Source organism: Peromyscus leucopus, chromosome 2 (assembly GCF_004664715.2).
Source record: "Peromyscus leucopus breed LL Stock chromosome 2, UCI_PerLeu_2.1, whole genome shotgun sequence".
NCBI lineage: Eukaryota > Metazoa > Chordata > Mammalia > Rodentia > Cricetidae > Peromyscus > Peromyscus leucopus.
The window spans coordinates 141,939,476-141,952,142 of record NC_051064.1 but is presented as its reverse complement, the minus strand read 5'-3'; the positions used below and the strand labels follow the sequence as shown (position 1 = coordinate 141,952,142).

The 12,667-nt window shown below is 54.5% G+C and overlaps 1 protein-coding gene across 1 annotated transcript in view; it reads left to right on the top strand.

Annotated features, from left to right (window-relative positions):
• Positions 1–1,878: 1,878 nt before the first annotated feature.
• The window catches only part of Padi1 (peptidyl arginine deiminase 1), a 35,358-nt gene continuing 24,569 nt past the window's right edge, over positions 1,879–12,667 (top strand). The window contains exon 1 of the mRNA XM_028880651.2: positions 1,879–2,108. Coding sequence (XP_028736484.2) covers positions 2,014–2,108 — 95 coding nt within the window. The 5' untranslated portion in view covers positions 1,879–2,013. The remainder of the gene's footprint in view (positions 2,109–12,667) is intronic.

Below are 12,667 nucleotides of genomic sequence, written 5' to 3'. Positions count from 1 at the left end.
GGCCTCTTCATGTTTATGACAGAATAGCCAATCCCTAGACCTACACCCAGCCTTCTCCCTCCATCGAACTAAGGTGCCATCCCTTTGGTGACTCGGGCCCCGAACACCGTGGCCATCCTTACATGCTTCCTCCTACACCACTTCCAGTTGACCCGAGGATGGCATCGGCTGCCCTGGTGCCAGAATTCAGAGGGTACAAGTCAGTGGGGGAGCACCCTTGACCAGCCATGGGGGAGGGGACTTGAACAGGGCCTCAAAGTGTTGGCCACCACCCCTGGCTTTGCTTCCATGCCTTTCACTCCCACAGTGGCCCATGAGGAGGGTCTGAATTGCCCCCATGTGACTGTGGTGAATGGGGGGTTTTCTCAGCTGCTCTACCCAGCCTTCCCATAAGCAAAGCTGGGCCAGAGACGGTGTCACGTGACTATGGTCTACACAAACCTGATTGCACACTGTCCCAAATATTGTTTTCTTATTCAAGGAAATTTACTTCTTTAAAGTTGAAGACGACCTGAGGGGAAATATGAAGAAAATAACAGTTATAGAACGTGTTTATTAATTTTGACCTATGTTCTTCTGATCATGTATGTGTATCTGTGTGTATGAGAGAGAGACAGACAGACACAAACATAGACGCAGAGATGATTGAAATAAAATGGTTTTGGAATTTGATTTCCTTCCTTCCTTCCTTCCTTCCTTCCTTCCTTCCTCCTCCCTCCCTCCTCCCTCCTCCTTCTTCCCTCCTTCCTTCCTTCCTTCCTTCCTTCCTTTCTTGCTGAAATGCCAACCTCATACTCACTCTTCAGCTCAGGATGACCTTGAACTCCCGATCTTTCTGCCACTGTTGCAGGCATTCACTGCCGCAAAACCCAGTTTTATGTGGTACTCTGGATCAAACCCAGGGCTGCGTGCAGACTAAGTAAGCACTCTACCAAGCAGGCAACATCTCCATCCCCTGATTTTGTTTCTTCATGAAGTACTGTCAGTGTTTAATAAAATTCACTGTTTTCACAGGAAGGAAGGAAGGAAGGAAGGAAGGAAGGAGGGAGGAGGAGGGAGGAAGGAAGGAAGGAAGGAAGGAAGGAAGGAAGGAAGGAAGGAAGGAAGGAAGGAAGGGAAAAGCATATAGAAAAATTCTTTTCTGAACTCAGGAGGCAGGTTCTGAACCTGTGGAGTGATGGTTCCTGGGATACCCTGTGCTCACACTGGTGTTGCTGGCTCCTATGTGCTCAGCACCCTAGGAGGTGCAGGAGAGACCAGGCTCCTTGCCTGCCTTGGCCCTGGGATGTCAGTGGACAGAGAAGTAGGATTTCGAACCTGTCTTGAAGACAAGAGACCTGAACAGCCACCAGCACGTCTTTTAGACCAGGCTAACTCTCCTCCACTGCCCTGCACTCTCACCCCGTAGGCCCTTCTGTTACAGCAGCTGTTACACACACGTGGGTAAACGGAGTCGAGCAGAGCTTAAGTGACCTTATTCCCTCAGAGGCTCTGAGTGTCAGGGCTGGGATTTGAACCACACAATGTCCATCCACCAAGCTGACCCTGAAGACTGGATTGCCACACCTAGGAGACAGGATCTACAAATTGCTTAGCTGGTGCCTGGCATGGAGCCCTCAGAATGGCTGTCACAGTCTGGGTTCAGGCACGACAGCCCATGAGTGGGATGACTAGACCCTCTGAGTTTCCTGTTGGCACCTGAACCTGGCTTTTCCCAGGGCCCCTTCCCACCTCACAGAGAGCTCCAGACACCTCCCTCCCAGCCTCCTAGATTGACAGCCCATGACTTAGGTGACTGGGCGTGGAGCCAGGAGGTGGGGACCAGGCTCAGGCAGGCTCCCCAGGTTGCAGGGCGAAATTAAAAGGGAGGAGAGAGCACCAACCCATTAGAACGCACGTTCCTACCCGGCAGCCAGGTGTCCCCAAGAAGAGCTGGGGAGCCGGGGCAGCAGCCGGGGCTTGTGGCTGCTGGGCACCCGAGCTAGCCCGACCGGAAGGCTGGGAGCTCAGCACATGATGGCCCCACAGAGAGCTGTGCAACTGTCTCTGAAGAAGCCCACCCATGCTGTGTGTGTGGTAGGTGTGGAGACGCTGGTGGATGTCTACAGGTGAGAACTGGGGCACTTTCCTGTGCTTAGGTGGGGGAATCCCTGGACCAAAGAGTATGCAGGGGGGTGTAGGCAGGATGATGTTGGGATACCAGAGAAGGTGGAGCTGGTTTCAGAGCTTGGGAGGGGAGGGAACAGGATCTGCCCAGGTGCTCCGAGGTCAGGACACTGGGTCCAGTGTCTGGATGAGAAGATTACTCTGAGTCCTGGGACCAAGCTCTGTCTGGGTTCTACATGCCAGTCTTCAAGTAGAGCAGCAGAAGGAGCTGGGGCTCAATCCAGAGAAGAGGGTTGGACTCCCCCTTCCTCTCTCCATGTCTTGCCAATTTTCCGCCTCTCTGCGGTTAGGGGTGTGCATGTGACATCTTGACCCTTGGAGGCCAGCCAGGGACAACCAGAGTGACTGGGATTAAGAGGGCGTGGCCAAAGGATAACTCAATGACTTAATTTAAGAAGGAACCTGGAGCAAAGCCTGGGACTTGGGCTGGCAAGAGATGATGGTGGTAATGGTAATGATGGTGTGGTGATGGTAGGGACGGTGATGATGATGACTGTCGCAGCAGCCTTGATGGTGGTTGAGATAGTGGTGGCAATAGAGACCTGTGAACAGGACAGCCGTGACATCAGTTTCCCCCATTGACCCAAGTCTTCCCTGTCCTGGCTGTTTAGACAGGGATGCAGGGACCCAGTAAAGCCTCAGTTCTTTACCTGGCTACTAGGGAAGTTGGCTGTGGTGATGTCTAGGGCCTCTGGAGCTCTAGGTGGGTCATCTTTCCTAGGGAGCTGAGAGCTGGGGGTTCCCAGGCACCATCTGAACTCAGATCACCCTTGGGGCTCCTGCACTTGCCCAGCCAGGTGGGTGAACTCTGTATTTTATGCCTACCTGAATTCCACTGCCCTCTCTCAAGCAGTGGTGGAGGACCCCAGTGACCGAGAGGGGGAGGAATAGACAGAAGCCCTAGAGGCCAGACCTTGACTACTTACTTCTGGGGACCAGAGGTCGGGCTGGTCTCATCAGACCTACATGGCTAGAGGGATCATACCACTCCTGTCCGTTTAGCACAGGATTCTAGATTTAATGAATAAAGGGTCCACTGAGTGGAACGGGGAGTGGGGAGGAAGGGGAGGAAAGAGAGAGACAGAGATAGAGACAGAGGGACGGACCTTTTTGGTACTTCCCGAGGCCTTACACACGCTGGTCAAACGCTCTACACTGGGGCTGGCCCCCACTAATTTTTTAGCGATGGCATGGGACATCCATATCCTGCAGCCTGCGGTTTAGCTGGAGCTCAGCTGAGACTAGCCTTCCTCTACTGCGTCTGGCAGCCCTGATTTGACATTGATGCCAGGGAAGAAGAGCCCATGGGTCCCACCTGCCTGATCCCGGGCCCCTGCTCTCACCTAGAGACAAGGTTGTTTCTAGAAGGTTCTTTCAAACCTCAGCCTTGTGTTGTTATTCTACTCAAGCACGTGGCAGGGAGCCAGGTCTGCTTTTCCTCACCAGTTTATCTCTGGCTCCTCTCTGCTGTGTGCGCTGAACCCTGATTGGACGTGCTGGGCCCCCTCTGAAGCTCGACATGGAGGTTATGTATGCAGCTAGTGCATCCTGGTCCTGTTGGTCCCTGGCTGTGTGACCTTGGGCATGCCACTGCACTTCTGTGAGCCTGCCTCTCTGCCTCTGCCTCTGCCTCTGCCTCTGCCTCTGCCTCTGCCTCTGCCTCTGCCTCTGCCTCTGCCTCTGCCTCTGCCTCTGCCTCTGCCGAGAGTCAATGGGAATGCAACAGTACCATGGTTGGGTAAATGAGATGTGTGTATGCAGAACCCTTTCCATGGTAGTTGGCCTGTAGGCTATGCCAGCTGTGGGCACCCCCACGTCTTTTCTTCCCATTGCTCCTCAGAGGTGGGACGGGACAAGGACAAGATGGGGTGTGTGGTGGGAAGACCAAGCCCTTAGCATCCTTCAGTGTTGCGGGCGCAGGGAAGCTGCCTTGGCTGTGGTGTCTCTTGGCTGGCTCTAGGAGGGACTGAAGTGTCACTTTATACCCTGAGTGGTGACCAGCATCACAGCTACCCAGAGTTTACGGGTGTGTGTGTGTGTGTGTGTGTGTGTGTGTGTGTGAGCGCGCGCGCGCGCGCGCACACACAGGAGTCTGCTCTGTGACACCGAGGAGGCCTCTCCTGTCCAGAAAGCAGTGGCAGTGGGAAAGGTGCCTTGGATGGGCAAGCCAGCGGGCCTTCCAGGAGCCTGAGGCTCCCCTGGGGGCTGGCTGGGAGCCAGGCCACACTTGATAATGAGAGGCGAACTTGGGTCTCCCCCACCCCTTTGCTTGGTGACTAGCTCCAGTTGAGGCCAACCAAGAGACTTAGAACTGGTCTTGCTTGCTGATAAGCCTGCGGAAGGCCCCCCCCCAAGTGGTTGGGGTGTCAGTCATCTGAGCTGCCCAGAGTTTGAGCTTCCAGGTAATGGCGCTTAGGGTGACATCAGAGGAAGTGATGAATTCCCCAGGGGCTGCATGGCATGGCTATTTGGAAAAATGTTTGTGTGTGGGGTTAACTGTGTACCATGGGGTAATCAGACTCAGCAGGTGCTGTAGACTACCCCTCATTGGGCTAGCTCAGCACCCTTACCCCAATATCCTCATGGAGTATCTCAGCACCTTGATGCCTATCCTCCAGCAGGCTGTGCCTCCCATCCACAGCAGGCTACTTCAGCACCCTGATCCCCTCACTCCAGTGGGCTGCTGCAACACTCTTACCTCCCTTTCAGCAATGCAAAATAGGGTCTTCAGGTCCTATAGCTCTGGGGTTTGGGATGCGTGGAGCACTGTGAGCCTCTCAGATGAGCCACAGGGAGGAAGGACCATGCCTGAGCATCTTCTGGGCTTCCTGAATTCCAAAATCAACCATGTCCTGCATCGTGTCTGTCTGACTGTTTCCACCCCCATGTAGACAAGTGCTCCTAGCATTCCCGGGAGCAGGGGGAAGCTGGGCTGAACTGCCAGGGAAGTAATTATAGGATTGATGGGATCCTAATTCGAGGGACTGACAGGTTGTAGGCGCCACTAGGACCATCCTGTCCTTGTACCTACAGAAGGGAGAGTGCCCTTAGTTGGAGGTCATGTTCAAATGCTTACGTTTTTGAGTTCCTGGACTATATGAGGCCACTGAGAGGAGGCCCTGTTTGGGGTTCATGGTCGTCTGAGGGCTATCAGATGTGGGACAGTGAGTGGACAGTGGGCATCTTCACAGCATGGAGTGTTGGCATCAGGCAAGATGAGGAAACACACGCTTGTCATTCCACCACTTAGGAGGCTGAGGCAGGAGGATTGCAAGTCCAAGGCCAGCCTGGGCAACTGAGTAAGACCCTGTCTCAAAAACTAAAAAGAGACCTGGGGGTGTAGCTCAGGGGTAGAGTGCTTGCCTAGTGTGCAGGATCCCCTGGGTTTAATCCTCAGTACTGTCAAAATGGAAATCCGATATTGGTACTGGCCTGAGAGGTCCATTCCCTCAGTTCCACAGACACTGTTCCTCAGTACTAGCTGCCACTTACCATGGTGAGCTGGCTGGGGATCCATCCCTCCGACACCCTCAGGCCTCTTTTTTCTGTCACTGGGGTTCTGATATGTAAGTTATTCCTTGGGTCTTGTCCTTCTGGGTTCTCAGCAACTTCACATTCAAGCCCTGGTTCTGCTCACTCATCCCTGGACCTGAATCCCTCTGCTCACTTGGAGCCAGCGTGGGGAAGGGCTGTGGCCAGCAGGGTCCAGCGCTTGCTGTCCTGAACAGTGGATCTGGAGAGGGATGCCTGCCTAGGTACAGATGCCTCCCACCATCAGGATGCATCCTTTTGACGGGGCTGCCTCCTTCACTGCTCCCTCTACCTGAGTTCCTGCTCCCCAGGGAGGTGTGGCCTGGGGACCTGCCAATCTGGATGAGGACCCTAGACACCTGGCAAGGGCAGGGATGGAACCCAGCTACAAGTGGGAAAGGCCAGGAGGATTCCAAAGCACCCAGAGCTGGCACTGAGAAAGTTGAGACTTGTGGACATGGGCTAACCTGGCCTCATAGAAAAGAGTTCTGTGTTTGGGCCTCTAAGTGCACCCTGGGCCCCAGAGCAGGATCCCAGTCGCTCTGTGTTAGAGTTCAAGGCCACTTGAAACACTACTTGCAAGTGCTTCCAACATGCCCTTGGGGCCATACATCTGTCCAAACTTGTGGCTTAGGTCTTGGGCATAGTGCTATCTAGGTGGGACAGAAGACAGGTCAACTCCCCAGGGGACTCTGCAGAGGGGCAGCAGGCATGCTGTGAGCCAGATTGGCCACCAAGGCTCTGGATATGGGTGAGTGTGGGCCCAACCTCCGGACTTAGTGAGCAAAGAGGCCTAGATCTTCCCCTCCCACATCCCACCGATACTCACCTGGTTGCACTGTTTAGGAGGAAGAAGCGCTCAGAGGTGGCCAATTTGTTGGCTTCTCAGAACAGAATAGCTGAGGGATCATACTGGCCCTTGCAGGCTGTGTGACCTTGGGCCAGTCCCTCGGCCCCTCTGAGCTTGCTTTCTCCCAAGCTAGCTAAGTGGGGGTGACATCACATATTGTGTGTCTGTACAGATGGCATCCGTATTCTCCCATTTTACTAATGAGGAATTTCATCACCCACAGGCCTCAGATCTACTTTGGCTAGAGGAACATGACTCACTGCACTGACTTTAAACCAGGGCCCTTTCTCATGGAGGTTTTTGGTCCCAGGCTCTAGTCTTGCTCTGCTTTGAAGACTAGAGCGTGACAGCTGCCCCCTGTACCCATTGTGGGGAGGCCTGCCTGTCTGGCCGTCCTCCTGGGCTTGCTAGGCAGCCTGTCCTGAGCAATAACAGGGCGTTGCAAGGTGCCCATGAGCCACTGATCACTATCTTTGGAAAGGAGAGGTCACAGACACTCCCAATACGGTGTAGACCTTAAGGAAATGTGTATATATGGTGCCGGACCAGCCAAGGCCCTCATGATCCCTGCCAGCTGCAATCGGCTAAAAGAGATCGAGGGAGAAAGTCAAGGCTGGCTGGTGTCTGAGTGGTACCTCCTTGCTGAGTGCTCCCCTCCATGTGGTAGAAGAGGCCCCTGCTATCTCCCATGCCCCCTACCCCATCACTCAGCACACGCTCACACCTGCTTTGCTGGGCTCTGCTGAGGGGAACTCACTGAGAGACAGCTTGCCAGATGTTTTGTTCTTGTTTTTAAATATGTCTGTCTGTCTGTCTCTGTCTCTCTCTCTCTGTCTCTCTCTCAGTGTGTGTGTGTGTGTGTGTGTGTGTGTGTGTGTGTGTGTGTGTGTGTTGCTCCTGTATGTGCATGTGTGTGTGGAGGTCAGAGGATAATCTTGGGTGTATTTCCTCAAGAGCCATCCACCCTGGATTTTTTTAGACAGGGTCCTGTAGCTTGCCTATTAGAATAGACTCTCTGGAAAGTGATCTCTGGAGATGGATCCTCCTCTGAGTCCTCCTGGGTGCATGAGCCACCACACCCAGGTTTTTATTTTATTTTAACTCTTATGAGTGTTTTGCCTGGGTACATGTGAGTGTGTGTGTGTGTGTGTGTGTGTGTGTGTGTGTGTGTGTGTGTGTGTATATACACCACATGCATGCAGTGCCCAAGGAGGTCAGAAGAGGGCATCAGATCCCCTGGAAACTGGAGTTACAAGTAGTTGTGAGCTGTCTAGTGGGTGCTGGGAATTGAACCTGGGTCCTCTGAGAGAACAGTAAGCACTCTTAACCACTGAACCATCACTCCAGCCCACAGCCAGGTTTTTAGGGGTTTTTTTTTGTTGTTGTTGTTGCTTTTTTATAATGTGGGTTTTGGGCATTGAATTCAGGTCCTTATACTTGCAAGGATTTACCAATAGAGCTATTTCCCCAGTCCCTGGTTTTGTTTATTTATTTTAAGATGGTTCTTGCTACATAATCCAGGCTGGCCTTGAACTCCTAATCCTCCTGCCTCTGCCTCCTGTGTGCTGGCATCTTAGATGTCAGTCATTGCTGTAGGTGCGGGTTTGTGTGGTGCTCCAATCGGTCTGTCTCCTTGGTCTGCTGAGAGAGAAGGGTCACAGCAGCATTCTCATCCATGGGTCCTTCTCTCTTCCCGTGTGGTGCCTACCCCTCATGCTTCTCAGCCCTCGTGTCTCTCTTCCTGTGTGGTGCCCACCCTCATGCCTCTCAGGCCTCGTGACTCTCTTCCTGTGTGGTGCTCACCCCTCATGCCTCTCACCCCTCATGCCTCTCAGCCCTCATGACTCTCTTCCTGTGTGGTGCCCACCCCTCATGCCTCTCAGCCCTCATGTCTCTCTTCCTGTGTGGTGCCCACCCCTCATGCCTCTCAGGCCTCGTGTCTCTCTTCCCGTGTGGTGCCCACCCCTCATGCCTCTCAGGCCTCGTGTCTCTCTTCCCGTGTGGTGCCCACCCCTCATGCCTCTCAGGCCTCGTGTCTCTCTTCCCGTGTGGTGCCCACCCTCATGCCTCTCAGGCCTCGTGACTCTCTTCCCCTGTGGTGCCCACCCCTCATGCCTCTCAGTCCTCATGCCTCTCAGGCCTCGTGTCTCTCTTCCCGTGTGGTGCCCACCCTCATGCCTCTCAGGCCCTGTTCATAGCGGCATTGGCCATGGCTGCTGGGAGTGCTTCCCACAATTCTCCTGTTAACTCTCACAGAAAGCTTGCAAGGCAGAGATCACTATAATCTCCATTTTGCAAAGAAACCAAGACACAGAGAAATTGAGAGACTTTTGAAGTCATAGAGCCTACGACTGCTGGGACTGGGATTTGAACCTGCCTGATTCCAGGTTCTGTGACCTCTACCTCAGGAGAGCCTGATCTCTGGGAATTAGCTATGCTGCAGGCTCTGTGTGAGAGGTGGGGTGAGGACAGGGCAGTGGGCATGCTCTGGCCCCAATCTCATCTCCGCACAGTAGAGCCCTACATGACTACTCGGGGCTTCCTCTCTGCTGTGTACAGCCAGGTTTTACCCCTGTTCTGCGGGTGGCTGGCTAGGGATGGAGACAGAGAGCAGAGCAGGGACCATGTGCCTCTTCTGGGTGCCATTCTTCTCTGTGTCCTGTGTTACCCACGCTATGCACTACAAGGGTACTCAGGCTGAGCCGAGGCCAGTTCTAACAGAAGCACCACTGACTCTCAGGGCAGAGACTTTGGGGGCCAGGTCAGCCTGTGTCTGACCTGCTGTCAGTCCTGAGCTCCCAGCCACCCGGTTCTGTGGCCTTCCCTGTTTCAGTCTATGAGACAGCATGCACCTCCTGCTCCTGCTGGGCCACTGCCCAGCCCGGGCCTCTCACAGGCCCTGCCTACCCAGCTCCTGCCCCAGTTGCTGGTAATGCTCCAGTTGCTGGTGATGCCCCAGTTGCTGGTGATGCCCCAGTTGGTATGCGGGGGTGGCACAGAGGTCTTGTTCCTCTTCCTCCTCCAGAGACCAGGTGGCAAGCTTCCTAGCTGAAGAGCTACATATGGCCTGAAAGGTGGAAGTCTGCAGCCTAGCAGGAAATGTAACTAAAGAGAAAGGTGTGGGGGCTGCCTGTCCTGGGAAGCGCTAAGGCTGTGTTCTGTTGGGGTGGGGGCTGGCCAAGATGAGCTCCGGGCCCCTGTGACCCCAGAGGACACATAAAGTGTGTGCTCACTGTTCTCAGAACCAGAAAGTCACAGACACCATGTTCTGGCCTGCACTAACCTTGAGAGGGTCAGGTGGATGGGTGGGGACAGAGACAGGGATGGTGGCTTCCCTGCTTGGTCCCCCAGGCTTGCTCACAAGTAACCATCTATGAGGAGCTTGTATGGGAGTTTGCCTTTTCCATGTCCTTCCTACATCCTCCCACGTGACCTCCTCCCTGCCCTCAGCAGGACATGCCCCGGCCACATGCTCCTTATAGTATCAGCCCACGTAGGAGATGGGAGATAACTGTGCTGCTCCCTGCTGTGCGATCTGAGGAGAGTTACCTCAGCTCTCTGAGAAGATGTCTTCATCTGTTAAACAGAGACAGAACCGCCCGCCCCAGAGGGTTGGGGTGCAGCAGAGATGAGGTCAGGAGTACGTATCACAAACTAAGTGAAATGAGGTGCTTGAAGCTCCCCCACTCCGGCAGTCCGGACAGGTGCCCCCAGCAGGCATGCAGGTACACCTTGACGGAGTGAGGGGCAGTCGAGGAGGGCCGGGTTCCGCTCCACCTCACACTCCCTCACGCCCTCTTGGTGTTGTCCTCTAAGGACTCACTAGGCTCTGGTGGCCTCCAGCGCTGCTGGTCTGGCTGGCCCTCCTCCAGGCACCAGACAGAAGACCCTACAGGACGACTCAGCCTGGCACCCCTGCTCTCCAGCGTACAGGCAGACCTGAAGGGACCCCAGCCTTGCAGGCTGCAGAGGAAGAGGGGGGCCGTGGTGCTGGGCCAGTGCAGGTGGCACAGGCCGAGAAAGGTGACAATCGCAGTCACCAAACACAGCACACTTTTTTTTTTACAGCATTTCCAGAATCCTCACCAGACCGGGAGGTGGCTCTGTAGACGTGCCCGCTTTGTGGAGAAAAGCCAAGGCTGAGTAGGCCGTTTTCTGAATTGAAGTTCCCTCTGCCCAAATAGACCTCGCTTGTGTCAAGTTGACAGAAAACTGACCAGTACAGCCCCCTGTGGTTCCTCCCCGTTGTTTTTGAGAATGGGTTTCACTTTGCAAGCCCAGCTGGCCTGGAGGTGGCCATGTAGACCAGGCTGGCCTCGAACTCACAGAGATCTGCCTGCCTCTGTCTCTCTAGTGCTGGGGATTAGGGGAATGCACTACCATACCAGTGTTGTCCCTTCATTTTAGAGAGTAGATTTTCTTTGACTGTGAGTCTGGGGATGTGCCAGAATGTCACACTGTCAGGAGCTTCCCAGCAAGATAACCTCCTCACGGAGAGGGGCATGGGTGGCATGGCAATGTATGCCGGAAGCAGATCCAACTGTGGATTTCCTGGGCTTACCCCAGCTCCCACACATGCCTGTCACTTAATTCATGGCCCAGCCACAGACCTGTAGTGCCAGTCCGGTGCCTGAGGCTCTAGGAGGGGTAGGGCCAGGATGCCAGGGGAATGAGAATCCAAGGACACACAGCACCCTCCTGGCAAAAGCTGCCTCTCTCCGGCACCACAAGAAATAGCCATGACTCCACTGCCACCCTGGGACCTTGCTGAGCACCTGCTTCTGACAGGGACAGGGTGGGGGGTGGCCAGAGCCTTGAAGGCAGCAGGATTGGGCGGGACAGGCCCCTCCATGCCCCCAGGGAAGGGCCCGGCAGGCCTGTTCTGCCTAGAGCTGCCTCTCAAGGGAAGCTACAACTGGCCCCTACCTATGAGGGTGGCGAGACATGTATGTGGCACCTTAATACCTGTGACAAAGCGCCATGATCAAGGCAACTTACACAAGAAAGCTTTTCATCTGGGACTCATGGATTCAGAAGGGTTGAAGTCCACGGCCAGCTGGGTGCTGGAGCGGTAGCTGAGAGCTCACATCCGCTCCACTATCAGGAGACAGAGGGAGAGAGCACCAACAAGCAATGGTCCACATCTGTGAAACCTCCAAGGCCACCCCTAGCGATTCACCTCCTCCACGCCTCCTAATCCCTCCACCAAGCATTCAAATACACAGCCCTGTGGGGGCATTATTATTCAAACCACCACATCTTCCTACATTGACTTTGTAAAGTTGCTGACCCAAGGGGAGACACTGGGTACACACACACACACACACACACACACACACACACACACACACACCTACCTCAGACCACCGTCAAGTTGCCCATCAGATTCAATGACAACAGCATTATTGGTGAGATAATGATCAGTCTGGGACAGACACCACTGCCTTGTCCAATTGTGGCATGGTTGCTGCCACAGCCCGCTACAGTGAGGAGAAATGGGTTCTGTGGACTTTACTAGGCACTCGCCGATGAGGAGTAATATACAGTGTTACAATCATAGGAGATACCTTGTTTATGTTAATAGGTGTTACAGTGTTCACATATATGTGCCCCCAGAAAGCTGTTAAACTTTTGCTGCTGGGATGGGGCAGCAAAGGATGTGTTAGTGAGGCTGGGTGGAGGCAGAGAAAGCAGAGCCCGGGAGCTTGCAGCCAGCTGGGGACAAGTTCCCAGCAAGAGGGGGAAAGTGCTGGGTCCAGGGATGGAGTAACTCTGGTGTCCCGGGTAGGGGAGGAAGGCTGAGGCCTAGGTGGAGATGTGTCCCAGGAACCATGGGAGTAGGGGCCAGGAGCTGTCTTAGAGAGGGCACCAACAGCCTGGTGACAGTGCCGGGAGCCGTGATGGTCAAATGGTGACATTTGCAGTGCCCACGAGTTGGGTATGAGGGAGAAGGGAAGGTGGGGTGTAGAGGACACCCCTGGTCCAAGTCAGGACAGGCTTGGGTGCGGCTAAGAGACAGGTGTGATAGGGTACAGGTGATGTGCAGGTGACCTGCCCTGGGGGAGAAGGGGAAGGTGGCAGTAGTTTCCAGAGAGAGAGAGGACGCTCAGCAGTCAGGCA